Source organism: Tursiops truncatus, chromosome 2 (genome assembly GCF_011762595.2).
Source record: "Tursiops truncatus isolate mTurTru1 chromosome 2, mTurTru1.mat.Y, whole genome shotgun sequence".
In the NCBI taxonomy this organism is placed as follows: Eukaryota; Metazoa; Chordata; class Mammalia; order Artiodactyla; family Delphinidae; genus Tursiops; species Tursiops truncatus.
The window spans coordinates 92,791,290-92,818,981 of record NC_047035.1 but is presented as its reverse complement, the minus strand read 5'-3'; the positions used below and the strand labels follow the sequence as shown (position 1 = coordinate 92,818,981).

The window sequence follows — 27,692 nt, the reverse complement described above, 5'->3', positions numbered from 1 at the left end:
AGAGGAACCCAAACATAACACTAAATAAAATCATTAAACAACAAAGAAGTGACTAAGAGAAGAGAACAGAAAAGAACTACAAAAACAACCAGAAAACAGGTAACAAAATGGCAATATGTACCTACCTATCAATAATCACTTTAAATGTAAGTGGACTAAATGCTCCAAAAGACATAGGGTGGCTGATTGGATTTAAAAAAACCAAACAAGACCCATCTGTATGCTGCCTACAAGAAGCTCACTTCAGAGCTGAAAACAGACTGAAAATGAAGGGATGGAAGATGTTCCATGCAAATGGAAATGAATAAAGCTGGGGTAGCAGTACTCATCAGATAAGGTGGACTTTAAAACAAAGTCTATAATAAAAGACAAAGAAGGGCATTATATAATGATAAAGTGGTCAATCCAAAAGAGGCTATAAATTCGTAAATGTGCGCCTATCTGAACTTAATATAGGAGCTTCTAAATACATAAAGCAAATATTAACTGACATAAAGAGAGAAATTGACAGTAATACAATAATAGTAGAGGACTTTACCACCTGACTTGCATCAGTGGATAGATCATCCAGAAAAAAAGTCAATAAGGAAACATTGGCCTTAAATGACATGTTAGAACAAAAAAGCAGAATACACATTCTTTTCAAGTACACGTGGAACTTTCTCCAGAGTAGATCACATGCTAGGCCATAAAACAATTAACAAATTTAAGAAGACTGAAATTATGTTAAGCTTCTTTTTGACCACAACAGGATAAAACTAGAAATCAATTACAAGAAGAGGATTGGAAAAACAAACATATGGAGACCTAACAACTTGCTACTAAGAAAAACCCCAATGGGTCAATGAAGAAATTGAAGAGGAAAACAGAAAATATCTTGAGACAAATGAAAATAAAAACACAAATTTTGAAAATCTATGGGAAGCAGCAAAAGCAGTTCTAAGAGGGAAGTTTATAGCAATACAGGCCTAACTCAAGAAATAAGCAGAATCGATAAACCTTTAGTCAGACTCATTAAGAAAAATGAGAGAGGGCCCAAATAAACAAAATTAGAAATGAAAGAGAAGTTACAATCAATATCACAGATAAGATATACAATCATAAGAGAATACTTCAAATAGTTGTACGACAACAGACATTTGCAGAACAGACCCATGTTTTTCGGGTTCTTCCCATGACAAAGTATGAGTGGCCTCTGTAGGCGTTACTGGCCTCTGTCGGAACACTTGCAATCTACCCACGTGTGTTAGAATTATTTTCCCACACGTCTTTGCAGCCTGTTCCCACTGAAAGTCCGCTAAGACTTGCCTACAATTGCTGACAGCCTCATCCCACCCCAACACTTGTACACTCACTCTCAGGCTAAAAAGCCATATTGCGTAGTTTCTGGTGCAGTTTTAGTGAACTTAAAGCCATCTGAGAAAAGAGACCAAAAAAAAAAAAAAGTAAACCATCAAAATCAGAAGCAGAAAATAACAGGGAGAGCCTGATTCCTTTCTTCCTCTCTTCCTTCGTTCTTTCACACTTTAGTCTAAAAGCCATAGTTGAGACCAGTCTAGTTAGGTCTCATATTGTTGCAGGGCAGCAGTGACTTGATGTGGGGTGTCAGAGAAGCAGGGTAGGGATGGTGTCTGTGTGTAGTGTAATAGGGTGGGGATCAGGGGTGGCAGCAACAGGAGATAATTTACATGCATAGGGGTTGATCAAATAAGGAAACATATTGAGAGTAATGGGGGGCTGTGACACTGTAATAGTGTGAGTATACCTAGCTCCCAGATCTTCTAAATACTGTTCTCCTCTAACAGGAACCAGGGCTCTTTGAGAAATGGCTGACTTCAGGACTGGGACAGGGACAAGACAAGGTAAGTCTGGAAGACCTTGCTGTACCAAAAAGTGCCCAAAGAATGATGGGGACATGTCAAATGGGTACAGAAAACATCTTGAAGGGCCTCCTGCTGGCTAATCTTGAGACGATTTATACATCAGAAATAAATGATAATAACAGATTCTAATCCAGTGAATAAAACAGAAATTCATGAGTCCACCATGATTAATTTTTAAAAAAAAACAAATGAGGAAAAGATAAAACTTCTCTTTATAGTAGAGGATCAGCTAATGAATGTAATTGGAATAACAGCATTAGGAAATCACCACTTGGCAACCACCATAGTGATAATTAATCCAGCTAAGCAACATTGATTAATGTGTGAAAGTTTGATGAAGAATGGACCATTTACACTGTCTCTAAGTCCTCCCCACAAAATACTGATTACAAAAAGGAAAAGTAACTACATCGGAGAAATCTGGAAGGCCCCACTTTATCTGAGTGATTGGAGTTAACATTGCCAGTGCTGGGACAGATCAAATTGTGTTGCACCTAATATGATGCAGTAAGAACACAGCATCACTTCTGTGATATTTGTATTACAAATGCATGAAGTGAATCTGATCATGAGGAAACATCAGACAAACCTAAATTAAGGAGTATTCTTCAAAATAACTGGCCAGTAATCTTCAAAAAAGGGCCAAGTTCTTGAAAGTCAAGGAGATATATAAGAACTTTCAGGTTGAAGGATCCCAGAGAGATGTGATAACAAAATGCAATATGTGATCTCAGCTAAGCCATGCCCGGACTCCGACCTACAGAAACTGAGGTAATATTGTAAATGGGTGTTGTTTTAAACCACTAAGTTTTTGGTAATTTGTTACACAGCATGGAACACTAATCCATGGGTGATCTTAGTCATGCACATAGATACAAAAATCTTGAACAAAAGATTAGCAAATAGAATCCAGCAATTCATGAAAATGATGCTATATCACAAGTAAGATAGGTGTCTCCGAGAAATAGAATATGGGTTTAATATGTGACCATCATCAATAGTTAACCATGATAACAGAATAAAGAAGATAGAATCTCATGATTACCTCAAAAGATACAGAAAAACCTGATCACATTCACAATCTATTCATGGTTACAACTCTCAAAAAAAAAAAAACAACTATGCCTTTAGTAAGCATCACACTTAATGGTGAATTATACAAAGCTTTTCCTCAGTTCAGGAATGAGCTATGGATACCTACTATCCCACTTGTATTCAATGTTTTACTAGAGGTGCTAGCTAGTTCAAAAGATAAAAAATAAAAAGCATAAGAAATTGGAAAGGAAATAATCCAAAGAACCTAAATAAAAATTAGACTTAAGTAAGTTTATAAAGGTTCCTGGATACAAGATCAACATATGAATATGAATTGTATTTTTACCTCCCAGCATCAAATTAAAATGAAATTTTAGCAAGACTATATTGATTAGGAGAAACTGAAGGTCTTGGGAGAACTTCACTGACAAAAGGAGCAGGATGATAGGATTCACGTCCTCCAGAATCACCACTGTGGTGACTTCAAGAAACTCCTCTGTAAATAGGCTGCAAAGATCAAATAGCTGCAAGAGTTAGCACCTCTAGTTGCCAGGATCCCTTATCCTGGTGTCAAAAAGTGATTATTCTTAATGTCTTTGTGTAGCCTGAGTATAAATATATAAATTTAAATGTATATGTATAAGCATTTGGACACACTATAGGCAAACTCTTAAGCACCTTGCTTTTTGACTTACCAGTACTGTACCTTGGAGATAAATCCAAATTACAAATATGTCTACTACATTCTCATTTTTTAAACTTTTTAGTTTGAGATTATTTCAAACTTACAGAAGGATTTCAGGAAGAGGATAAAGAACTCCAATATACCCTCACTCGGATTCGCCAATTGCAGTCATTTGGGCTGCATCTGCTTCATATTTGCTTTATCACTCCTTCTTCCCTCCTTTCCTCATGTGTGTCTGTGTCTGTGTGTGTTTTCCTGATCCATTTGAAAGCAGGTTGCATAAATCATGCCCCTTTATCCCTAAATCCTTCAGTGTGTATTTCTTAAAAACGACATTATCTTTAATAAACAGAATACAGTTTTATAAAATTCAGATATAAAACTATTCTTATATAATCCATATTCAGATTTCATCAGTTGTCCCAATAATGTCCTTTTATACTATTTTTTTTCCTGACCAAGGATCCCACCCAGGATTGAGTATTTGTCTTGTTTCTCTAGTTTCTTTTTAACCTGAAATAATTCTCAGCCTTTTTTCTTTCCTGACATTGACAATTTTGAAGAGTTTTTTCCTTTTGTTACCTCATTCATTTTACTAGATGGAGAGCTGAGAAAAGATGAATTGAATTGGCCCTAATGGCTCTTTCTTTACCTACTCTCTACAGATTCTAAGTTAGCTCAGAGGAAGAACATGTTGGTATTAGCTCCGGAACTCCAGAGGCTCCCCCTTTCTAACAAGGCCACTTCCTCGACCAGGTTGCCATCACTGCTATTGGTCACATGTATTCTCTGACCCCTTTTCATCTAGACAGAGCATTGGGTAGGGGTTCTTTGCAGGGGTTGGGGGGGGTCCCTCTCTATTGAAGTGCTTTCTTTTTTTTTTTTAACATCTTTATTGGAGTATAATTGCTTTACAATGGTGTGTTAGTTTCTGCTGTATAACAAAGTGAATCAGCTATATGTATACATATATTTCCATATCTCTTCCCTCTTGCGCCTCCGTATCCCACCCCTCTAGGTGGTCACAAAGCACTGAGCTGATCTCCGTGTGCTATGTGGCTGAAGTGCTTGCTTTCTTTTTTTTTGAAGTGCTTTCTTAAGCACAGTTCTCTGTGAAGAAAATGAGAGCTCAGGAGCTCATGTGTGCTTTGCTATTTCTCAACTTATAACTTCTTCTTTGATGAATAATTTTATTTGCCCAGTGTGGCATTAGGGGTGTGTGTGTGTGTGTGTGTGTGTGTGTGTGTGTGTGTACCTCTTTTGCACTATAATTGATTGACTGTGAAGGGAAATACTCCAGTCTATCCCAATGCTATGCATTTTGGGAAGCAGCAAAAGCCATCTGCCTCTTTCCCCGGTGTGAGACACAGTCCCTCAAAGTCCCTGGAGTGGTGTGGTCACTGGGAAGCTGGATGAGTGCCCTAAGGGGGCAGAGTTGCCAGAGTGTCCACTGATGTGGAGGCAAATCTTCTGTGTATGTGTTTGTGTGTGTGTGTGTGTCTGTAATATATATATACAAGAGAAACTTGGAAAGATGAAGAGAGGTTGTATGTTCAGTTAATTCTCTGAAATCTAATCTTTTAAGTTTTAAAGCAACCAAGTAACAGTATCTCAGGCAGCATTCTAGAATTTTGAAGTGTAATGTAAAGGATTGTGATGTATGGGAAATCCAAGTTGGAAGGTACCTGAAGTACAGATGAAATCAGTTTGCAGCTACTGAAAGTAGGAAGGAACATGTAAGTTGTTTATTACAAACAAGAAGAACCAAAGTAACAGGCTTGGAGAAATGAAGTTAAAAGGATTAGATGTAGCTCCTGAATAGAAGTGAAAGACCAACGTCGTTTCACTAAAATGGCTTCACAACAGCCTTTCACTGCAGATGACTTCGGTATCTACTGTGTCCTGTGAGCCTCTGTCTACTACGGTTTTCTAGATAAGTTTAGCTGGGCTGGGGTGGGGTGCGGGGAAGCCATGCTTAAAGGGGTCATGAGGTACATGCCGAATTTTGAATGGATTCCTCAGGGTTGACCCATTGGAGGTCTCCCAAAGGGAAGGGATGGGAAGATGTTATTTAATATCTAGCCAATAGTTATTCCTAAAGAGTGACAGCCCAGGGCCTCCTGTGACATTGGTAAATAAAAGGGGAAATGTCCCTCCGTGTAAAAGCGAGCACTTTTCAAACTGGCAGAATTGTAAGTAGAGGTACTGACATGAGGTAGCTGTCTCCTGGAGTCCCAATTTTAGATACTACATGGAAAGAAAACCTAAAAGGATGAAGATATTGGGCTGCCTGGTACAGTAGCCAAATTACAAAAGGAAGCTCTGTGTGGAAAGAAGAGGACCCTCTCCTCTGTGCAGGTCTGGTTGATCCACAGGGACACACGAATTTCGTAGCTACTGTTAAGGACATCCTGGATCAGTCATTTCTTTAAAGAAATTTTTTTAGGTTACCATTAACTATGTAATCTGTGCCTCGTTCCTTGCATTGTTTAATCCTCACAATCCAACAATCCTATAAGGCAGGTAACACTATTCCTGTTTTATAGATGAGAAACAGACATGAGTCCCAGATCATGTAGCTGGTAAGTGACCATCAAAATTTAAACTAAATGCTCTTTCTCTCCCCCTCTCTATGTATGTGTGTGTGTTTATATATGTATGTATTATATATACATATATAACATACACACATATGTATGTGCTCTTAATATATGTATATATTCTCTTAATATGTGTATATATTATGCTCTCAAATGTATATATGGCATATATATGTATATACACACACATATATACTCCTAATATTTGATATATAAATCCAAATAACTCTTGACAGACAGATGATGGGTAGGTAGATACATAGATAGATAGATATCCCTTCTCTCTGTGTGCCACTGCACATGCCTTAGTATATTACCGTGGGCAAATGACGAAACCATTTATTTACACATGATATCTCACCTGTAAAACAGGATTTAAAAATAACTGTACCTACCCCATAGAATTGTTGAAAGAATTAAATGGGAAAGTTCATGTTAAGTACTTAACATAGTGTCAGGTCAATACAAGATAGCTATTGTTATTAACTACTATCTATTATTATTATTACTGGTAATAATAATTAAATTACTTGCCCAGCAAAAAAGGAAATACTTTGGTATTTAGAGAGGAAGTCTGCATTTTAACAAAGCAATTCTAGGTCTCTGAAAGGCCAATTTTTTCTGTCCTCTTGCTTTGGTTTAAGGAAGAAACTTTATCTCTGCTTATTTGGCCGCAGGCACTGTTCAAAGAGTCCCAAACAAAGTAATGCAATTTTAGACTCCAAGTCCGAATACTTCTGTCTTTAATAGGGAATGTATTTGGTGGAAGTCTTATGAAGGACTCTTCTTTGTGTCATTAGGTTGAGATGGCCTTATTTCATTTGTACGTATTTTGTTTCCTCAAAATGCTGTCCTTTCTTTCCATGTGGCACCAACACAGCACAGAGTGCACAGATCACTATGACCCCTTTCCAGTTAATGAGGCTGATGAGAACCAGCCCCATTTCCAGGGCGTGACTGGTCTGCAGAACCTGGGCAACACATGCTACATGAATGCCATCTTACAGTGTCTCTGCAGCATCTCACCGCTGGTGGAATACTTTCTCTCTGGAAAGTACATTACCGCTCTTCAAAAGTAAGACAATTTGCCATCCCTGCAGCCGGGCCCTCACCCCTGCTCTCCAAGGTGCGGTTAGGGAAGGGACCCTCTGGAGTCCCTATGAAGGGCTAAACCAGTTAGGAGAGGCTGCAGTGCCCCAGATCCCATTTCTAGGGTGAGTAAAATGGGAAGGTCAACCAAGAAATGAATGAAGCTTTGTTTGGGGTCTGATGCCACATAATTAGCCGGAATCATTTCCCTTCCTTCTTCCAAGGGATTGCAGTGAGGTTGCCACTGCTTTTGCCTACGTGATGACAGACATGTGGCTTGGAGACTCTGACTGTGTCTCACCAGAAATATTTTGGTCAGCTTTTGGCAAACTCTACCCAGCATTTATGAAAAAGACGCAGCAAGATGCTCAGGAATTCTTGATTTATGTCCTGAATGAACTTCATGAAACTCTGAAAAAGGTAAGTAGAATTAATGGCCTTGAAATAGACCTTTAGCTCTATCAGCAACTTTCACTTTTCATTCTTTTATTTGTTCAGTCAGTATTGCCTACTCTGTGCTGAGCACAGGTGCTGGGGTCACTATGGGGAACATTCAAGTTAGTATTTGAATGGGCCTGTATTTCCCAAACTTAGCTGTTTATCGGAATCACCTGGGGAGATTTTATGGCACAGCTTCTTAGGCCCTTTGGTGTTATTGAATTAGAATGTCTGGGTTGTCTTCTGGGAAAAGTCACTTGGGATTTCCAGTAATCAGCAGGTGTGGGGACCACTGGTCTAGTTCCCTTTGCAGTAACATCTGCATTGACTATTTTTTAGAGTGAAAATTACATTTTTTTATAAAAATATATTCCTCATGAGGTATAATATATAAAATTTACAACTTAAAACAAGTGTTCTTGGTAGCTACAAACTCGAGGAAATATTAAGCTTGGTGTAAGGTGAAAGGACAGATCTGTAAACTGCAGTTTCATCTTTATACTAAATGTGCCTAACCTGAGTTCTTCACTGGATTAGGACATACATTTAATAAAACATGAAATTGCCAGTTACTAAGGAGGTTGCCTTTATTTATAAGACTCACTACCTTCAGCCTTGATCTGAGACCCACACTCTCCAAAGATATGCCCTAGATTTTATGCAGTGTCTTTGTGCTGCTGTTAGCTTACCTCATAGCCAGGAGACACTTATCATGAAAGACCACAAACTATTACTGTTAATCCCTCTCATCTGCAATCCTCAGCTCCATTTTTAATTTTTACTGAGATATTCACAGCAGCACTTTTTTTAGCCAGAGGGGAGGGTGATGGTCAGTAAAAATCACTGAGGTCCTCATCTGCAGCCAGTCTGAAATAAATAGCGTTCTGGTTCTCAAGGTTAAACTTGGAGTTAGAGGCATCAAACTACTGTCAGGTGGAAGACACGGGCAGGTGGGTGTGATGAAAGAAGCAGCCAAAGCGGAGCCTTGTGCACAGTTCCAAAGCGTAGCTGACTGTGGAGCTAAAGCACCTTCAGAATGTATATTCTGCTGAGGCTGTAGAATCACCAGTCAGGGTATGCTCCCGGAAATACTGTTCCTGAGCATCAGCTAGATTCAAATCAGGCTACAAGGCTAGTGAAATTGGGCTGCCCTTGGAGTTTAAGATTAGCTCTTTAAAAAATTCTTTTCTAACAATAAAAGAAGAGACTAAGGAACGTAACCTGAAGGGACTGGAGGAGAGATCCAATTCCTTTATCTTACCTCTAGATCAGCTTGCATGACCAGAAGCTAGTTTGCAGCTTACCCTCTGCCCAGGAAAAACTGCCTGCAGGACCCTATATCACATTATCATTTACTGTCAGTTTATGGCGCCATGGATATATGTTTTACCAGGGTTAGGGTGTCCTCGTTCCTCAGGTTCACTTAAAGAGGCAAATAACTGAATTATCAGAAATCACACATATTATATGCTCTTAAGAAGATCTTATTCTGTTTATTTTCTGAATCCAAAACTAAGTGGTTTTGGGTAGCATTCTGTTAGAAAAATCAGGTCATTCTATTAAAAATATTTTGAGAACCAGTAGTTGATTTGGGGTGAATTTGTTCCTTTATTCAGTACCACCGAAGAAGATCATATGAAAAAAGATCTATTCCGAGATCCTGCAGGAAGATGATTGCCAACGAGTCCTCCATCATCACCCGGCTGTTTGAAGGGCAGCTCAATTATAGCATCATATGTTTAAAGTGTGAGAACTGTACCTACAAGAATGAAGTCTTCACCGTCCTCTCCCTCCCCATTCCATCCAAATACGAGTGCTCTCTTCAGGTAGGGATTCTTACTCCATGAGACTTCTTTTGTCTTTCTCTACCCCAACCCTGGGTTTTCCCAAGGCTGTTTCCTACATTTTCTAGTATGAGGGGAGCTACTTTATAACTTAAAAAAATTGGAAACCCGTGATGAGAACGTTTTGTAGAAAAGTGACATACAGCCAAAAGTTACTATGAATTCAGATGTATCTCTAAATGTGCTCAGTGAAAGAGCCTCACTGTAAAACTGGAAAGATGGGTGGGCTTTATTCAGTCCATTGAGATGGCTTGGCGCATATAGGGAATTTATACTTATAAAAATTTTATGGCCCTTTCTCATCCCAGAGGTCTGTAGGTACATATTAGGAAATGACTTTGACTCTTACTCTTGAGCTCTTATGTTTTGGACAAAAGCTTAGGAATCTGGGGGGAAGATAGAATGGAATAGTGCCTTAGTTTACCTCTCGAGTTTTCTTTACCATAATACCAAAAGTTAATCTGTAAGCGGAGGAGTGGTGGGAGTCGGGGGCAGGGGTGGGTGGAAGGTGGCAGTAAAAGCCAGGGAACTGTGAGGAGGGAGGGAGCAATAAGTTTCCTTGCAGGAAAACACACATTTATATTTTTCTTCTTAAATTGCTAAAAGTCTTGAAATACCAGAGTTAGAGAAAATAATCCTACTACTTATTCAGAACTGGGCTTTGTTCTCAGATCAAACTGCTAAACACTACTGAAGATGAATTCCAAAGCCTCTAAGTGAGGTGCTGGCAATCTGTGCTCGTCTTCCTCTTTAGGTTAATGGTTTGCAGAGCGGGGAGCCTGGCTGGTTGAGGATGTCTCCTGTGGGCATGAGATCTAATTCTCTCTGTTCTGCTGTCTTTATTATGGGCCACCCCCAAATACAGGGATACGGTCATTTTTCAGTCCCCAGATCATTTTTCTGATGAGATGAATAACTTAAAGCAGCTGCCTGACTTGGTTAGTGGAAATTGCATAGTTGGTATTATTCTGAAACAAACCAGAAATGTTAAAATGCTGATTCAGAGATTAGAAATGAGATGGACATTTGGATCTATTTCAATAACTCAGTGAGAAGGCAGCACCTCCTTTGCCAGGTGGACTATATCCAAGCTGCAGCTTGCGGCGCTGGCATCTCTTGGACTTGGAGAAAAGCACAGAGAATTACATTTCTGCAGCTCTTTCAGAGTTCTAATATAGACAGGACCCCAGGTTGAAGTGGATTCAGTTTCGTCACCAAATGCTTCTTCCCTCAACAGGACTGTCTCCAGTGTTTTTTTCAACAAGACACACTGGCCTGGGACAACCAAATTTACTGTTCCTTTTGCGAAACCAAGCAAGAAACAGCTGTGAAGGCCAATATTTCTAAAGCACCAAAAATAATTGTCTTTCACTTAAAAAGGTATGGATTTTAACATTTTGTGAGAAGATTTTTTGAACAGCTTTATCATGATATAATTCACATACCATGCAATTCACCTATTTAAGTGTACAATTCAATGGTGTTGAGTACATTACATTAATTTTTTAAAATCTGTGCTAAAATATATGTAACAAAACTTGCCACTTTAAGTATATAATTTCACTGGCATTAATTACATTCACAATATTGTGCATCGATTTTCCAAAACTTTTTCATCACCCTCAACAGAAACTCTGGAACCATTAAGCAATAACTCCCCATTCCTCTTCCCTCCCAGCCCCTGGTAACCTCCAGTCTACTTTCTGTGTCTATAAATTTGCCTGTTCTGATGCTTCATATAAGTGTAGTCACACACCATTTGTCTTTTTTGCTGGCCTATTTCACTTAGCATGTTTCCAAGGTTCATCCTTGTTGTGACGTGTACCAGAAGTTCATTCCTTTTTATAGCTGAATAATACTCTATCGTATGTATGTACATCATATTTTGATTGTCTATTCAACTGTCGATGGACATTTGGCACTCACTTTGAGTGCTTTTAAAAAATAAATTTCCTATAAAGATGTTATAAAATAAATAAATAAATTCCCTAGCTCCACCCTTGGGGATTCTGTTCGCACAGGTCTGAGGTGGAATCTAAGAATCACTATTTAAAATTTTAACACCCCCCCCCCCCCCCGCGCTCAGTTATTATTTTTATTTTTTTTGTTTTTGTTTTTGTTTTTGCGGTCCGCAGGCCTCTCACTGTTGTGGCCTCTCCCGTTGCGGAGCACAGGCTCCAGACGCGCAGGCTCAGCGGCCATGGCTCACGGGCCCAGCCGCTCCGCGGCATGTGGGATCTTCCCGGATCGGGGCACGAACCCGTGTCCCCCGCATCGGCAGGCGGACTCTCAACCACTGCGCCACCAGGGAAGCCCTATTTTTTAATTTATTTTTGGCTGCATTGGGTCTTAGTTGCTGTGTGGGCTTTCTCTAGTTGTGGAGCATGGGTTGCGGTGTGCAGGCTTATTGTGGTGGCTTCTCTTGCTGCCGAGCACGGGCTCTAGGGCACACGGGCTTCGGTAGTTGTGGCTCGCGGGCTCTAGAGCACAGGCTCAGTAGATGTGGAGCGTGGGCTTACTTGCTCTGCGGCATATTCCCGGGCCAGGGCTCGAACCCGTGTCCCCTGCATTGGCAGGCAGATTCTTAACCACTGTGCCACCAGGGAAGTCCCAGTTTTTATTTTTAAAAGTTACAAATCTACAGAAAATTTGAAAAGGTATATAATGAATACCCATATACCCTAGAATCTTCATTAGTTGGGGCCACTTTGCCACATTTCCTTTTGTTCTTCCTGTCTGTCTGTTTCTCCCTCCAGCCCTCCCTTTCACTTTATTAGCTGAACCGTCTAAAGTAAGATGCAAACACCATGGCATTTCATGCTTAAATACTTCAGCAGGTATCACCTGAGAATAGGACATTCTCCTACATAATCACACCATTATCATATAGCCCAAGAAATTTAACAATAATTTTATATCACCCAAGATACAGTCCATATCTAAATTCCCCCATCCCCCAAATATCTTTCATAACTTTTCTTCCAATCTAGCATCCAGTCAAGGGTCATACATTGCATTTGGCTGTCTCTTTAGTCTCTTTTAATCTAGAAGACTCCTTCCCTCTTTTTTCATATTTAAACAATTTTTTCTCATTTTGAGTTTGTTTAGATTATGTCACCCATCCTGGATTTGTCTAATTGTTTCCCCATAGTTAGATTTAGGCTAAACTTTTTTTTTTTTTAGCAAGAATTTGCCATAGCTGATGTTATGGACTTGTCATTACATTACATCAGGAGGCAGATAATAAAAGTTTGTCCCACTACTGGTAATGTTAATTTGATCACTTAGTTAATTAAGGTGGTGACTATACGATCTCACCATTTAAAGGTATAGTAGTTTTCCCCTCTGTAACTAGTATCACTCTGGACTCGTGGATATTTTTAAACTTAATTGGTTTAATATCCATTACTATTATCATTCTCCTCCATGCTCAAATTGTTCAAAGTTGGCCAGTGGGAACCCCTTCAAGCCAGCTCCTGTGACCCCATTAGTTAATTTAAGTTTACTTACATATATAAAATGTATCCTTCTTTTATATAGTTCTATGAATTTTGACAAATGTAATGTAACCATCACTGCCAACAGAGATTCTTTCCATCACCCCAAAAAGTTTTCTCATGGTCCTTTATAATCAATTCCTTCTCCCACCCTCAGCCCCTAGAAACTTCTGATCTGATTTCCATGTTTATTGCCTTTTCCTGAATGTCGTATGTTATACCAGATATGGCCTTTTGAGTTTGGCTTCTTTCACTTAGCACAATGAGATTAACCCATGTTGTGGAATGTAGTCATGGTTCCTTCCTTTTGATTGCTGTGTAGTATACCCTTTTATGAATGTACCAAAATTGTCGATCCATTCACTAGTTGATGAACATTTGAGTTGTTTCCAGTTTGGGGCAGATATGAATACAGCTGCTATAAATTTTGCGTATAGGTTTCTGTGTGGATATAAGTCTTTGTTTCTTCTGAGATGATACCTAGGCATGGGATTGCTGGGTCATATGATATGATAGTCCCTTAGTTTTTGCAAACAAGATTTCTTGCTTTCTGGCACAAGAATATCTCAGCCTCACGCAGTAATTTCCCTTCCCCTGACCTAAACCAGCTGTTTTTCCAAAATGAACATAATTTATTCTTTAAAAAGCTCTGGGGTGATTCTGATATGAACTCAGATTTGGGAATTGCTGATCTGTATAACACATAGAGAATGTGACAAGATTTTCACAAAATTTTATCTTATTAAAGATATATTAAAACCTCCAAGTTGCAAAACAGGACACTGCGAAGACAGTGTGTGCTGAAATCAACATAAGGAAAAGCTGAGTCAGCTTGGTTAGAGTGAACAGCATCAGATGGAGGGAAGACTTCTGGAAGTTATCAATGTGATTTCTACTCCCCCCGATGCTGAGCTTGGCTTTATCCCTTTCTTTTTCTCCCGCTGGATTGACTCTACCCTGTCTCACTCCCTGACTCAGGCTCTTGGTCCACTTCAGCCTCAGTTTTGGCTGTGGAGATTCAAATATATATAGATAAGAAAAAAATAATTTATGTATAAGTCTACACCAAATAATCTTTCCAAGAAATTACTTTTAACTATACTTAGAACTTGTGAAGGTATGTGGACTTCATTCATGAGTGGTTCACAAACTTACTTTCTATTTTACACATTTATTATATCTCTGCAGGTTTGACATTCTGGGTACAATGAAAAGGAAACTGAGGACAGATATTCATTACCCGCTCACTAACTTGGACCTTACTCCTTACATTTGTCCAATTTTTCGGAAACATCCTAAATATAACCTCTGTGCAGTGGTGGTGAGTAAAATACTGAAACTATTTAAAGTAACACAGGTTTAAAGAAAACTGTAGAATTATCTGTTTGAATGACTACTACTTCTATCTCTCCCTGACTTCTCCTATACTGCCCTTTTTAAAACAAAATATAGAGCCTGGAAACTCCCTGCTTTGACCTTGAACAGTAGAGCAGTGAAAGAATACATCAAAGAATACAATGTCCTCTATGCTGCCTCCCCACTGTCCCTCTACTCTATAATACTACAGAGTATTTATTTATTAGTATTTATACTAATAAATAATACTATAACAATAGTAGAGACAGGCTATTTCAGATCTAGGGACATTTGTGAGCTGTGCTCTGGGGGCAGCAGAAGTCGGTTCCAGTAGCATTATGTTGAATAATCATGAGCCCCTCTATGGTGAAAGCCCCAAACCCTAGGTACACGGTAGTCATAGACTCACTACCTGTGTGCGTCAGTCCTAAGGAAACTCTGGGGGTTCCCTTTGGCTCTAAATCAACTGTCATCATTGAGGATTCCCTGAAGGAAAGAAAGCATGGAGTATAATTCAGACCAAATCATCTAGAACTTCCCACAACATCAACCACCCCAAGCAACAGGACATTTTCTGGGTTTCTGTTCTGGATCACAGTGTTAAAGATCTGCTTCAGAACATTCAGATTTCAGTTGAACCTGGAGGTCCAGTTGTGTCCAATGTCAGATGGGCGGGGCTCCCACTGGAGCCCAGTATGATTCACCAGAGCCCTCCAGTGTACTGAAGTCTAATTTCCCTTTTGGGCTTATCACTGAATTAATATAAAATGTTGATCCCACTGGTCTTTCTCTTTAACATCTCTCAGAACCATACTTCAAAAAAAATCCTTCTTTACTTTTTCCTTTTTACTTCAAACCTTCACATTCTCCTTTCTAATTTATCCTGCCCTTAAATATGATTTTCCTTGTCTCACTCGCCAATTTGGAAATCTAGAGTGACATCCTCTTCCCTATCATAATAAACTCTAATGTGAATTCCAAAATGATATGCCCCCCCCATATTTTACTGTTTTAACATCTCATTATAAGTGTTTCTGCTTCAAAAAGAAATCCAAAAGCAGAATTTATAAAAAATTACGTGGTAATTATCTACAGTTAGATAAAAAGAGTCACCCAAGCTTCCTATAAATTCTTAATCCTTTTAGTGTTTAAATTATTTGTTAATTGAAGGGTAAAAATTGGTTTTGAAAGAGAAATATATCTAGGATTTGCTGCAAATTGATGATTGATCAGAAACAAGAACTAAGCATCTTAGAAACTACGATGTATGGTCATAGGGAAAGGCCAGCCATAGCTCGGTTACTCAAGGTGTCGTCCCCAGGAGACACCTGTTAGAAATAAGGAATCTCAGGTTCCACCCCACATTTACTGACTAGAAACTTGCATTTTATCAAGATCCCCATGTGATTTGAATGCATATGGAAGTTCGAGCAGTACTCAGACCAGAAGAGAAGGATTACCTCCACACCACCCTTAACAGAGATTTATCCAGCTTTTGAATAAGCCCTTAAAGAGCTTCCTGCTTTATAAGGAAGGCTCTTTATCTGCCAGATTTGTTTGATTTATTTTACAAACATATAGTGCTTGCTATGTACCAAGCACTCTTCCAAGCACTTTATGAATAATCAATCATTTAATCCTTATGTAGCCCTGTGAAGTGTAGGCACTATTATTATCCCCATCTTACAGAATGGGAAACAGGAACAGAGGTTAAATAATCTGCTCCAATCTACTGCCTACAAAGGGCAGAGCCAGGACCTGAAGCCAGGCAGGCTGGCTCCAAACAGTCCTGCTCGCACTGCCATGTTACGCTGCCTCTGACTGTTAACTTGTCTCTCTGTATGGGGCACAAATCTACCTTCGTCCTTGTAACTCCTTCCATTTGTCCTAATTCTGTCCTCTGAGGTAGTAATAGTAATATGTGCGTGGCTTTTTGGTTAACAAATGCTTGTACATATGTGTTAGTTAAACAGAACACATTCTTCTTTCTTATACATGATGACCGTTCAAATATTAGAAAATAGTGATCATACACCAACAATGTTTACCTCCTTCAACCCATTTCAGATGATTGGTTTCTAGAAAAACTTTTTAAAATTATGAAATATTTCAGGCACAGAAAACAGAATACAGTAAGTGTGCACACAGATGTTAAGAATAGAATATTGTAGAAAAAATCAAGCCCCTGTGTATCTTTAACAACCCCACTCCCCCCCTTCTCTGTCCTGAATTTGGAGGGAATTATACCCATGCATTCTTTCGTATGTGTCTATACTATACTTTCATACTTTTATCACACATGTGTGATATAGTGTGTTTTGCGTGTTTTATAAATCTAGTATCATTAACTGTACATATCCTTCTGTAACTTTTTTCCTCAGCATTATTTTTATGATATTAATCCATACTGATATATTAGCTTTAGTGCGTACATTTACTGCATTTACTAATTCGTTGTGTCTATTTATTTATCATTTCTCCTGTTGCTGGACAGTTAGGTTGTTTCCAGCATTCTGCTCCTACAACTTTGTATAATGCATTGTCATGTGCTAACACATGAAACTATATATACGTGTGTGTGTGTGTTCTCCCAGATCACATTTTGAAGATAACTGACCTGAATCTCTCCTTTAATCTATTAACATAAAACACTTAATTTCTTTTTTCTTTGCTAAAAATGTTTTCACATTTTTTATATCTATTTTCACAGTCGAGAAACTAACATGTAACTTTCTCATACTGTTCTTTTCTGTTTTTGTCTTGAGGATCAGCCTGTTTCTAGCCTCATAAAATAAGCTGGCCATTCTTTTCTATTCTTTGGCACAGTCTGCAGAAGATAAAAATAACTTGTTTTTTGAAAGGCTGGTAGAATTAAACAAAAAACCTATCTGGTCCTGAAATTTTTATTCTTGGTGGGTGGATTTTAAAATATTTGCTCAATTTGCTTTAGCCAGGATGAGACTATTTCAGGAGTTTCTGTTTCTTCATTTTTGAAAAAATAAACTTTTTATTGAGATAAAACATACATATAGAAGAATGCAAGCCATGAATGTAAAACTCAATAAATTTTCGTAAAGGTAACCTGCCCATGTAACCAGAAAACAGTTCAAGTAGAATATTACCAGCACCCTAACTGCCCTTGTGCCCCCTTCTAGTCCAGGAGACCACTGGCTGCTGACAGAATAGGTTTTGCCAGCTCTTGTGCTTTATAGAAATGGAATCATACTGTGTGTACTCTTTTGTGCCTGGCTTCTTTTACTCAAAATTATGCAACATTCATTCATATTGTTGCATGTATTGTAGTTTGTTCCTTCTCATTGCTGTATAGTATTACACTGTGTGAAAATACCACAAATTGCTCTACCCAAAGATCATGAAGACACTTACCTATTCTATCTTATAAAAGCTTTGTTTTACTTTAGCATGGTTTAAAAAATTATATTGAAAACTTCCAACTTTTTACATTTTCAAATTTATTGGCAGAAAATTGCTCACATTATACTCTTGACATTTTAATATCTCTATTGAATTCTCAGTTCTCCCTTTGTTTATTGTTAATATTATCTGTGTCTAATCTGTTTTTTCTTGGTCAGTCTTGCCAAAGTTTATCTATTTTGTTATCTGAAAGAACAAGCTTGTGGTTTTGTTGATTCTTTATTCCGTTGTGTTCTATTTCATTAATTTCTGGTCTTTATTTCCCTTCTTATACTTTCTTTGAGTTTCCATCAACATGTTATTTAGAGGTGCATTTGAAAAATTCCAACCATAATTTTATTTAGTCATCTTTTTGTTACTAATTTCTAACTTAACTGCATTCTTATCAGAAAATATGGTCCAAATGTTATCTATTCTTGGTACGTGTTGATACTCACTTTGTGTCATAGTTTTGTGTGTGCTTGAAAAGAATTTTTAAATTAGGTTCAGGGTTCCATATGTCCATTAAATATAATGCATTAATTGTGTTGTTTGAATATATACTCTTAATAAGTTTTAGTTTGCTTTAACAAGATTAATAACTGAAAGATATATGATAAAAAAAGACTGTGATTTTGCCAAAATTTTCCAGTAATTGTCATAATTTGAAGCTATGTGTGCAATTTTATATCTTTGTAGTGAATTATTCCTTTTATCATGGTAGGGGAATCTTTTATACTTAGCCATACCTTTTCACTTAAAGTCTTGTCTAGTTTGATATTGAAAAAACTATTCCAGCTTTCTTTTGGATGATATTATTTGTTCTTTTTCTGTCCTTTTCTTTCTTTTCTTTTGTTTTCTTCCAGTTTTATTGAGATATAATTGACATACAGCACTGTATAAGATGTACAGCATAATTATTTAATCATGAAATTATCACAGTAAGTTTAATGAACATCCATCATCTCATTTAAATACAAAATTAAAGAAATAGAAGAAAAGTTTTCCTTGTGATGACAACTCCTAGGATTTATTCATAACAACTTTCATATATGACATACAACAGTGTTAATTATATTTATGTTGTACATTTCATCCCTGGTACTTATTTATCTTATAACTGGAAGTTTGTACCTTTTGACCACCTTTCTCCAATTCCTCCTTCTCCCACCCCCCCGCCTCTGGTAACTACAAATCTGGTTTCTTTTTCTATGAGTTTGTTTGTTTGTTTTTCAAGTATAATTGACTTAAAACAATATGTTAGTTCTTGTCACACAACAGAGTGATTTGATAGTTCTATACATTTCAAAATGATTACAGTAAGTCTAGTTATGCTATATCACTACACAAAGATATTATATAGTTATTGACTATATTCCCCTTGTGACTCATTTGTTTGCAACTGAACAAATTTCATCCTTGTGACTCATTTGTTTGCAACTGAAAGTTTGTACCTCTTAATTTCCCTCACGTCTATTTTTCCTTCGCCTATGCCTCTCTCTTCTGGAAACTACTTGTTTGCTCTCTGTAGCTATAACTCTGTTTCTGTTTTGTTTGTTCATTTGTTTTATTTTTCATATTCCACATATAAGTGAAATTGTGTAGTATTTGTCTTTCGCGGGCTGACTTATTTCACTTAGCATACTACCCGCTAGGTCCAACCATGTTGTCACAAATGGCAAGATTTCATTCTTTTTTTTTTTTATGGCTGACTAGTATTCGATTGTGTATATATGCCACACATCTTCTCTATCCATTAATCTATTGATGGGCACTTGGGTTGCTTCCATATCTTGGCTATTATAAATAATGCTGCAATGAACATAAGGGTGTATGTATTTTTTCAAATTAGTGTTTTGGATATATGCCCAGGAGTGGAATTGCTGGATCATATGGTAGTTCTATTTTTAATTTTTGGAGGAATTTTCATAGTGTTTTCCATAGTGGCTGCACCAACTTACATTTCCACCAACAGTGTACTAGGGTTCCCTTTTCTTCACATTCTCACCAACACTTTATTTTTTTTAATAATAGCCATTCTAACAGGTGTGAAGTGATGTCTCATTGTGGTTTTGATGTCCATTTCTCTGATGACTAGTGATATTGAGCATTTTTTCATGTACCTGTTGGCCATCTGTGTGTCTTCCTTGGAAAAAATTCGATTCAGCTCCTCTGCCCATTTTTTATTTTATTTTTATTTATTTATTTTTTGCGGTATGCGGGCCTCTCACTGTTGTGGCTTCTCCCGTTGTGGAGCACAGGCTCCAACACGCAGGCTCAGTGGCCATGGCTCACAGGCCCAGCCACTCTGCAGCATGTGGGATCTTCCCAGACCAGGGCACGAACCCGTGTCCCCTGCATCGGCAGGCGGACTCTCAACCACTGCGCCACCAGGGAAGCCCCTGCCCATTTTTTAATAGGGTTTTTGTTTTTTGGATGTTGAGTTGTATGGGTTACTTATTATTTTGGATATTAACCCCTTATCTGATATATCATTTGCAAATATCTTCTCTCATTTAGTAGGCAGCCTTTTTGTTTTGTTGATAGCTTGCTTCACCGTCCAAAAGCTTTTTAGTTTGATGTAGTCCCATTTGTTTATTTTTGCTTTTGTTTCCCTTGCCTGAGGAGATATATGCAAAAAAAATATTACTAAGACCAATGTCAAAGAGCATACTGCCTATGTTTTCTTCTAGAAGTTTTCTGGTTTCAGAAACTTAACATCTTTAATCCATTTGAATTCATTCTTGTGCATGTTGTGAGAGAGTAATCTAGTCTGATTTTTTTGCATGTAGCTATCCACTTTTCCAACACCATTTCTCTAAGAGGCTGTCTTTTCCCCATTGTGTATTCTTGTCTCCTTGTCATAGATTAATTGACCATGTAAATGTGGGTTCATTTCTGGGCTCTCTATTCTGTTCCACTGATCCATGTGTCTGTTTTTGTGTTAATTTCTCTTTCTGATAGTTTGTTGTTAGTGTACAGAAATGCAGTAGGTTCTGTATATTAATTTTGTATCCTGCAACTTTACCGAATTCATTGATGAGTTCTAGTAGTTCTTTGATGGGATCTTAGGATTTTCTTTTTTTAATGCTATTTATTTTATTTATTAAAAAATTTTTATTGGAGTAAGTTGATTGTTGTGTTAGTTTCTGCTGTACAGCAAAGTGAATCAGTTATACATATATATATATAGACCCTTTTTTTAAGCTTCTTTGCCCATATAGGTCATTACAGAGTATTGAGTAGAGTTCCCTGTGCTATACATACAGTAGGTCCTTATTAGTTATCTATTTTATATATAGTAGTGTGTATATGTCAATCCCAAACTCCCAATTTATGCCCCTCTCCTTACCCCCCGGTAACCATAAGTTTGTTTTCTACATCTGTAATTCTATTTTTTTTGTAGATAAGTTCATTTGTACCCTTTTTTTAGTTTCCACATATAAGCGATATCATATGATATTTGTCTTTCTGTCTGACTTCACTTATTATGACAATCTCTAGGTCCATCCATGCTGCTGCAAATGGCATTATTTCATTCTTTTTTATGACTGAGTAATATTCCATTGTATATGTGTACCACATCTTTATCCATTCCTCTGTTGATGGACATTTAAGTTGCTTCCACGTCCTGGTTATTGTAAATAGTGCTGCAATGAGCAATGGGGTGCATGTGTCTTTTCAAATTATGGCTTTCTCCAGATATATGCCCAGGAATGGGATTGCTGGATCATACAGTAGCTTTATTTTTAGTTTTTAAAGGAACCTCCATACTGTTCTCCATAGTGGCTGTACCAATTAACATTCCTACCAACAGTGTATGAGGGTTCCCTTTTCTCCACATCCTCTCCACCATTTATTGTTTGTAGATATTTTGATGATGGCCATCTGACCAGTGTGAGGTGATACCTCATTGTAGTTTTGATTTCTCTAATAGTGATTTTGAGCATCTTTCTCATGTGCTTTTAGGCCATATGTATGTCTTCTTTGGAGAAATGTGTATTTAGATCTTACACCCATTTATTGTTCAGTTGTTTCTTTTTTTGATATTGAGCTGCATGAGCTGTTAGTATATTTTGGAGATTAATTCCTTGTCAGTTGCTACGTTTGCAAATATTTTCTCCCATTCTGAGGGTTGTCTTTTTGTTTTGTTTATGGTTTCCTTTGCTGTTCAAAAGATTTTAATGTTATGTAGGTCCCATTTGTTTATTTTTGTTTTTATTTGTATTACTCTAGGAGGTGTATCAAAAAAGATCTTCCTGCAATTTATGTCAAAGAGTGTTCTTCCTATGTTTTGCTCTAAGAGTTTGATGGTGTCTGATCTTACATTTAGGTCTTTAATCCATTTTGAGTTTATTTTTGTGTGTGGTGTTAAGGAGCATTCTAATTTCATTCTTTTACATGTAGCTGTCCAATTTTCCCAGCACCACTTATTGAAGAGACTGTCTTTTCTCCAGTGTACTTTGTTGCCTCCTTTGTCATAGATTAGGTAACCATAGGTGCATGGGTTTATCTCTGGACTTTCTATCCTGGACTTTCTCTGGACTTTCTATCCTGTTCCACTGATCCATATTTCTGTTTTTGTGTCAGTACCAACTGTTTTGATGAACTCACCTGTGAAGCCATCTAGTCCTGGACTTTTGTTTGATGGAAGATTTTTAATCACAGTTTCAATTTCAGTACTTGTCATTGGTCTGTTCATATTTTCTATTTCTTGCTGGTTCAGTCTTGAAAGGTTGTCCTTTCTAAGAATTTGTCCATTTCTCCTAGGCTGTCCATTTTATTGGTGTATAGTTGCTTGTAGTAGTCTCTTATGATCCTTTGTACTTCTTTTTTTTTTTTTTTTTGGCTGTGAAAAGTCTTAGTTGTGGCACTTGGGATCTTAGTTGCTGCACGTGGGATCTTTAGTTGTGGCATGCGGGATCTTTTAGTTGTGGCATGCAGGCTCATAGCTGCACCACGAGGGCTTCTTATTTGCGGCATTCAGACATCTTAGTTGCAGCACGCGGACTCTTAGTTGTGGCATGCATGCGGGATCTAATTCCCAGACCAGGGATCAAACCCAGGCCCCCTGCATTGGGAGCATGGAGTCTTACCCACTGAACCACCAGGTAAGTCCCATGATCCTTTGTATTTCTGTGGTGTCAGTTGTAACTTCTTTTTCATTTGTGATTTTATTGATTTGGGCCCTCTCTCTTTTTTTCCTTGATGACTCTCTCTAAAGGTTTCTCCATCCATACTGCATTAGGAGGCAAAACCCAACTTCAAAAACTTATAGTCTTTGGATCCAGCATGTTAAGAAACATCTCATATATGGTTGTCCTCTCCTCAGCAGTGGGAGCCATTTTCAGTAATGACATGGAGCTGAAGGTGACCCTTCTCCCCTTGTTCAATTCTCCTTGTCTAAAGAGCTCTTCTTCCTCTGGGCTTTCAAGGGTGAGTGGATTTACAAATGCCCACCCTTTGTTTTCAGAATCACGGGCCACCATTACAAATGTCACATCCAAAACGGGAAAATTCACTGTGGTGTAACTGGAACATACGCATCCTCACTTCCATGGACGTCTTCCCAACCCTACTAACATGGCCACTGAACTTGATGTCCTGTTCTGGGCGTAATTAAGCTCTTCTTACACATATCAATCCTGTCCACCAGGGCTGTAACTATTGATAAAGGAGACATCTTAGCTGAATGATTTTTGTTGTGCATGTAGCAAATAAGTACTCCTAAGCTGTCAAGATCCTCAAGAATCCTGCCAAACCTTACAGTGTTTTGAACAGTCAAATATTTCTCTTGTAATTCAGGCTGACTGCCCAAAGGTAAGAGAACTTCAATGTAACTGTCTTTCATTCTCCTTAGGTGGCAGTCCTTTCTGTGACTTAGCCAAAAAAACTATTAAGTAATTTTCTTTCCTCCATTGCTTTCACGTGGTCTCTCCAGTTTGTGGATGCTCCTACTATCTCCTGCAACTTATCTGGAATTTCATGAATGTGGAAGCCTCTCTGTTTCTTGGGATTCTGAGATCCTTGAGTCAGTTCTCTGATGGGAGCAAGGAGCCCTTTACTCAGCGTACAAAGCTGCAGCACTGCCCGCCTCATCACGCTTGCCTGCCGCCACACACATGACCACAGACCTGGGCTCTGCGTGCCGGTCGGTGGAGGGAAGTTGAGGCAATGGATGGCAGGAGAGGGAGAAGGATAGCAGGCACCAGACTGGCCCTTGCTCACCAGGACCGCACCCTTGCAGTGTGGCCACGGGAGGGGGCAGGGGCAGGCTAGATTTACCAGAATCTTTACCAACCTTCTTGCAAACTAATCTCTCTTATATATTACTTTTTCATTTGTATTCAATTTTATTTATTTGTGTAGGACATATTTCAGTAGACTTTTCAACAAAGGTCTCTGATCCTGAAGTCTCCCAAGTCTTTGACTGAAAAAGTCTTTAGTTTACTTTGATTCTTGAATAATTTAACTAGAGACCAAATTCTAGATGACTTTCTTTTATCATTTTGAAACAATTTTATTATTTCTGTTTATAAGGCTGCCATGGAGTTCTACCATCATTTTATTCTTTTGTAGGTAATCTTTTTTTCTTGTTGCTTTAAAAACTTTTCTCTTTGTATTTGTTGTCTTGCAGTATTATTTTTATTTATTCTTGGTTCACTGTATTTCCTAAATTTGAAGATTCATGCCTTTCATTAATCATTTCTAGTCATTATCACTTTCAATACTGTTTTGCTCCTATATTCTCTAGAACTTCTACAAGGCATATACTGAATGTTCTCATTCAACTTTATTTATTTATTTATGTATTTATTTATGGCTGCATTGGGTCTTTGTTGCTGTGCGCAGGCTTTCTCTAGTTGCGGCGAGTGGGGGATACTCTTTGTTGCGCTGTGTAGGCTTCTCATTGTGGTGGCTTCTCTTGTTGTGGAGCACAGGCTCTAGGCATGCAGGCTTCAGTAGTTGTGGCTTGTGGGCTCTGGAGTGCAGGCTTAGTAGCTGTGGCACACGGGCTTAGTTGCTCTGCAGCATGTGGGATCTTCCCGGACCAGGGCTTGAACCCGTGTCACCTGCACTGCCAGGCGGATTCTTAACCACTGTGCCACCAGGGAAGTCTCTCATTCAGCGTCTCGTTGCTACTACACTCAGGGTAATTTCCTGTTTTGTTTCTATAGTTTATTGATTCTCTCTTCAATTCTATGTACTATTTACTCACTACATTAAATTTTTAATTTCAAGTATTTATCATTTCTGAAAGTTCTTTTTAGGTTTTCAGTTTGCTTCCTTTTCTTAAATCTCTATATACTCTCTGTATAGTCTCTATTACCTAAAGTCCTTGGAGTTCTTTTTTTTCTTATTTATTTATTTATTTTTTACATCTTTATTGGAGTATAATTGCTTTACAATGGTGTGTTAGTTTCTGCTTTATAACAAAGTGAATCAGTTATGCATATACGTATGTTCCCATATCTCTTCCCTCTTGCATCTCCCTCCCTCCCACCCTCCCTATCCCACCCCTCTAGGTGGTCACAAAGCACCGAGCTGATCTCCCTGTGCTATGCAGCTACTTCCCACTAGCTATCTATTTTATGTTTGGTAGTGTATATATGTCCATGCCACTCTCTCGCTTTGTCACAGCTTACCCTTCCCCCTCCCCATATCTTCAAGTACTATCTCTAGTAGGTCTGTGTCTTTATTCCTGTCTTACCCCAAGGTTCTTCATGACAATTTTTTTCTTAAATTCCATATATATGTGTTAGCATACGGTATTTGTATTTCTCTTTCTGACTTACTTCACTCTGTATGACAGACTCTAGGCCCATCCACCTCATTACAAATAGCTCAATTTCGTTTCTTTTTATGGCTGAGTAATATTTCATTGTATATATGTGCCACATCTTCTTTATCCATTCATCCGATGATGGACATGTAGGTTGTTTCCATCTCTGGGCTATTGCAAATAGAGCTGCAATGAACATTTTGGTACATGACTCTTTGAATTATGGTTTTCTCAGGGTATATGCCCAGTAGTGGGATTTCTGGGTCATATGGTAGTTCTATTTGTAGTTTTTTAAGGAACCTCCATACTGTTCTCCATAGTGGCTTTACCAATTCACATTCCCGCCAGCAGTGCAGGAATGTTCCCTTTTCTCCACACCTTCTCCAGCATTTATTGTTTCTAGATTTTTTGATGATGGCCATTTTGACTGCTGTGAGATGATATCTCATTGTAGTTTTGATTTGCATTTCTCTAATGATTAATCATGTTGAGCATTCTTTCATGTGTTTGTTGGCAGTCTGTATATCTTTTTTGTAGAAATATTTAGAAATATCTTCTGCCCATTTTTGGATTGGGTTTTTTTTTATTATTGAGCTGCATGAGCTGCTTATAAATTTTGGAGATTAATCCTTTGTCAGTTGCTTCATTTGCAAATATTTTTTCCCATTCTGAGGGTTGTCTTTTGGTCTTGTTTATGGTTTCCTTTGCTGTGCAAAAGCTTTGAAGTTTCATTAGGTCCCTTTTGTTTATTTTTGTTTTTATTTCCATTTCTCTAGGAGGTGGGTCAAAAAGGATCTTGCTGTGATTTATGTCAGTGTTCTGCCAATGTTTTCCTCTAAGAGTTTGATGGTTTCTGGCCTTACATTTTAGGTCTTTAATCCATTTTGAGCTTATTTTTGTGTATGGTGTGAGGGAGTGATCTAATCTCATACTTTTACATGTACCTGTCCAGCTTTTCCAGCACCACTTATTGAAGAGGCTGTCCTTTCTCCACTGTACATTCCTGCCTCCTTTATCAAAGATAAGGTGACCATATGTACGTGGGTTTATCTCTGGGCTTTCTTTCCTGTTCCATTGATCTATCTTTCCGTTTTTGTGGCAGTACCATACTGTCTTGATTACTGTAGCTTTGTAGTATAGTCTGAAGTAAGGGAGCCTGATTCCTCCAGCTCTGTTTTTCGTTCTTAATATTGCTTTGGCTATTCGGGGTCTTTTGTGTTTCCATACAAATTATGAAATTTTTTGTTCTAGTTCTGTGAAAAATGCCAGTGGTAGTTTGATTCGGATTGCATTGGATCTGTAGATTGCTTTGGGTACTAGAGTCGTTTTCACAATGTTGATTCTTCCAATCCAAGAACATGGTATATCTCTCCATCTATTTGTATCATCTTTAATTTCTTTCATCAGTGTCTTATAATTTTCTGCATACAGGTCTTTTGTCTCCTTAGGTAGGCTTATTCCTAGCTATTTTATTCTTTTTGTTGCAATGGTAAATGGGAGTGTTTTCTTGATTTCACTTTCAGATTTTTCATCATTAGTGTATAGGAATGCCAGAGATTTCTGTGCATTAATTTTGTATCCTGCTACTTTACCAAATTCATTGATTAGATCTAGTAGTTTTCTGGTAGCATCTTTAGGATTTCCTATGTATAGTATCATGTCATCTGCAAACAGTGACAGCTTTACTTCTTCTTTTGCAATTTGGATTCCTTTTATTTCTTTTTCATCTCTGATTGCTGTGTCTAAAACTTCCAAAACTATGTTGAATAAGAGTGGTAAGAGTGGGCAACCTTGTCTTGTTCCTGATATTAGTGGAAATGCTTTCAGTTTTTCACCATTGAGGATTATGTTGGCTGTGGGTTTGTTATATATGGCCTTTATTATGTTGAGGAAAGTTCCCTCTATGCCTACTTTCTGCAGGGTTTTTATCATAAATGGGTGTTGAATTTTGTTGAAAGCTTTCTCTGCATCTATTGAGATGATCATATGGATTTTCTCCTTCAGTTTGTTAATATGCTGTATCACGTTGATTATGATTTGTGTATACTGAAGAATCCTTGCATTCCTG

The 27,692-nt window shown here is 38.0% G+C and overlaps 1 protein-coding gene and 1 pseudogene across 6 annotated transcripts in view; one reads left to right on the top strand and one right to left on the bottom strand.

Moving 5' to 3' along the window:
* The first annotated feature begins 668 nt into the window (after window positions 1–668).
* USP50 (ubiquitin specific peptidase 50) overlaps window positions 669–27,692 on the top strand; it is a 35,592-nt gene continuing 8,568 nt past the window's right edge. The window contains exons 1-7 of one of the 6 annotated variants that reach the window (XM_073800981.1): window positions 669–1,862; window positions 6,150–6,185; window positions 7,084–7,278; window positions 7,517–7,712; window positions 9,347–9,556; window positions 10,812–10,954; window positions 14,260–14,392. In XM_073800981.1, coding sequence (XP_073657082.1) covers window positions 6,163–6,185; window positions 7,084–7,278; window positions 7,517–7,712; window positions 9,347–9,556; window positions 10,812–10,954; window positions 14,260–14,392 — 900 coding nt within the window. In that variant the 5' untranslated portion in view covers window positions 669–1,862; window positions 6,150–6,162. Of the gene's footprint in view, window positions 1,863–4,618; window positions 5,508–6,149; window positions 6,186–7,083; window positions 7,279–7,516; window positions 7,713–9,346; window positions 9,557–10,811; window positions 10,955–14,259; window positions 14,393–27,692 lie in introns of those variants that run through there. The other 5 variants (XM_073800980.1, XM_073800979.1, XM_073800983.1 and 2 more) reach the window with 5 other exon arrangements.
* LOC141278013 (acyl-coenzyme A thioesterase 9, mitochondrial pseudogene) lies at window positions 17,640–25,251 on the bottom strand (annotated as a pseudogene).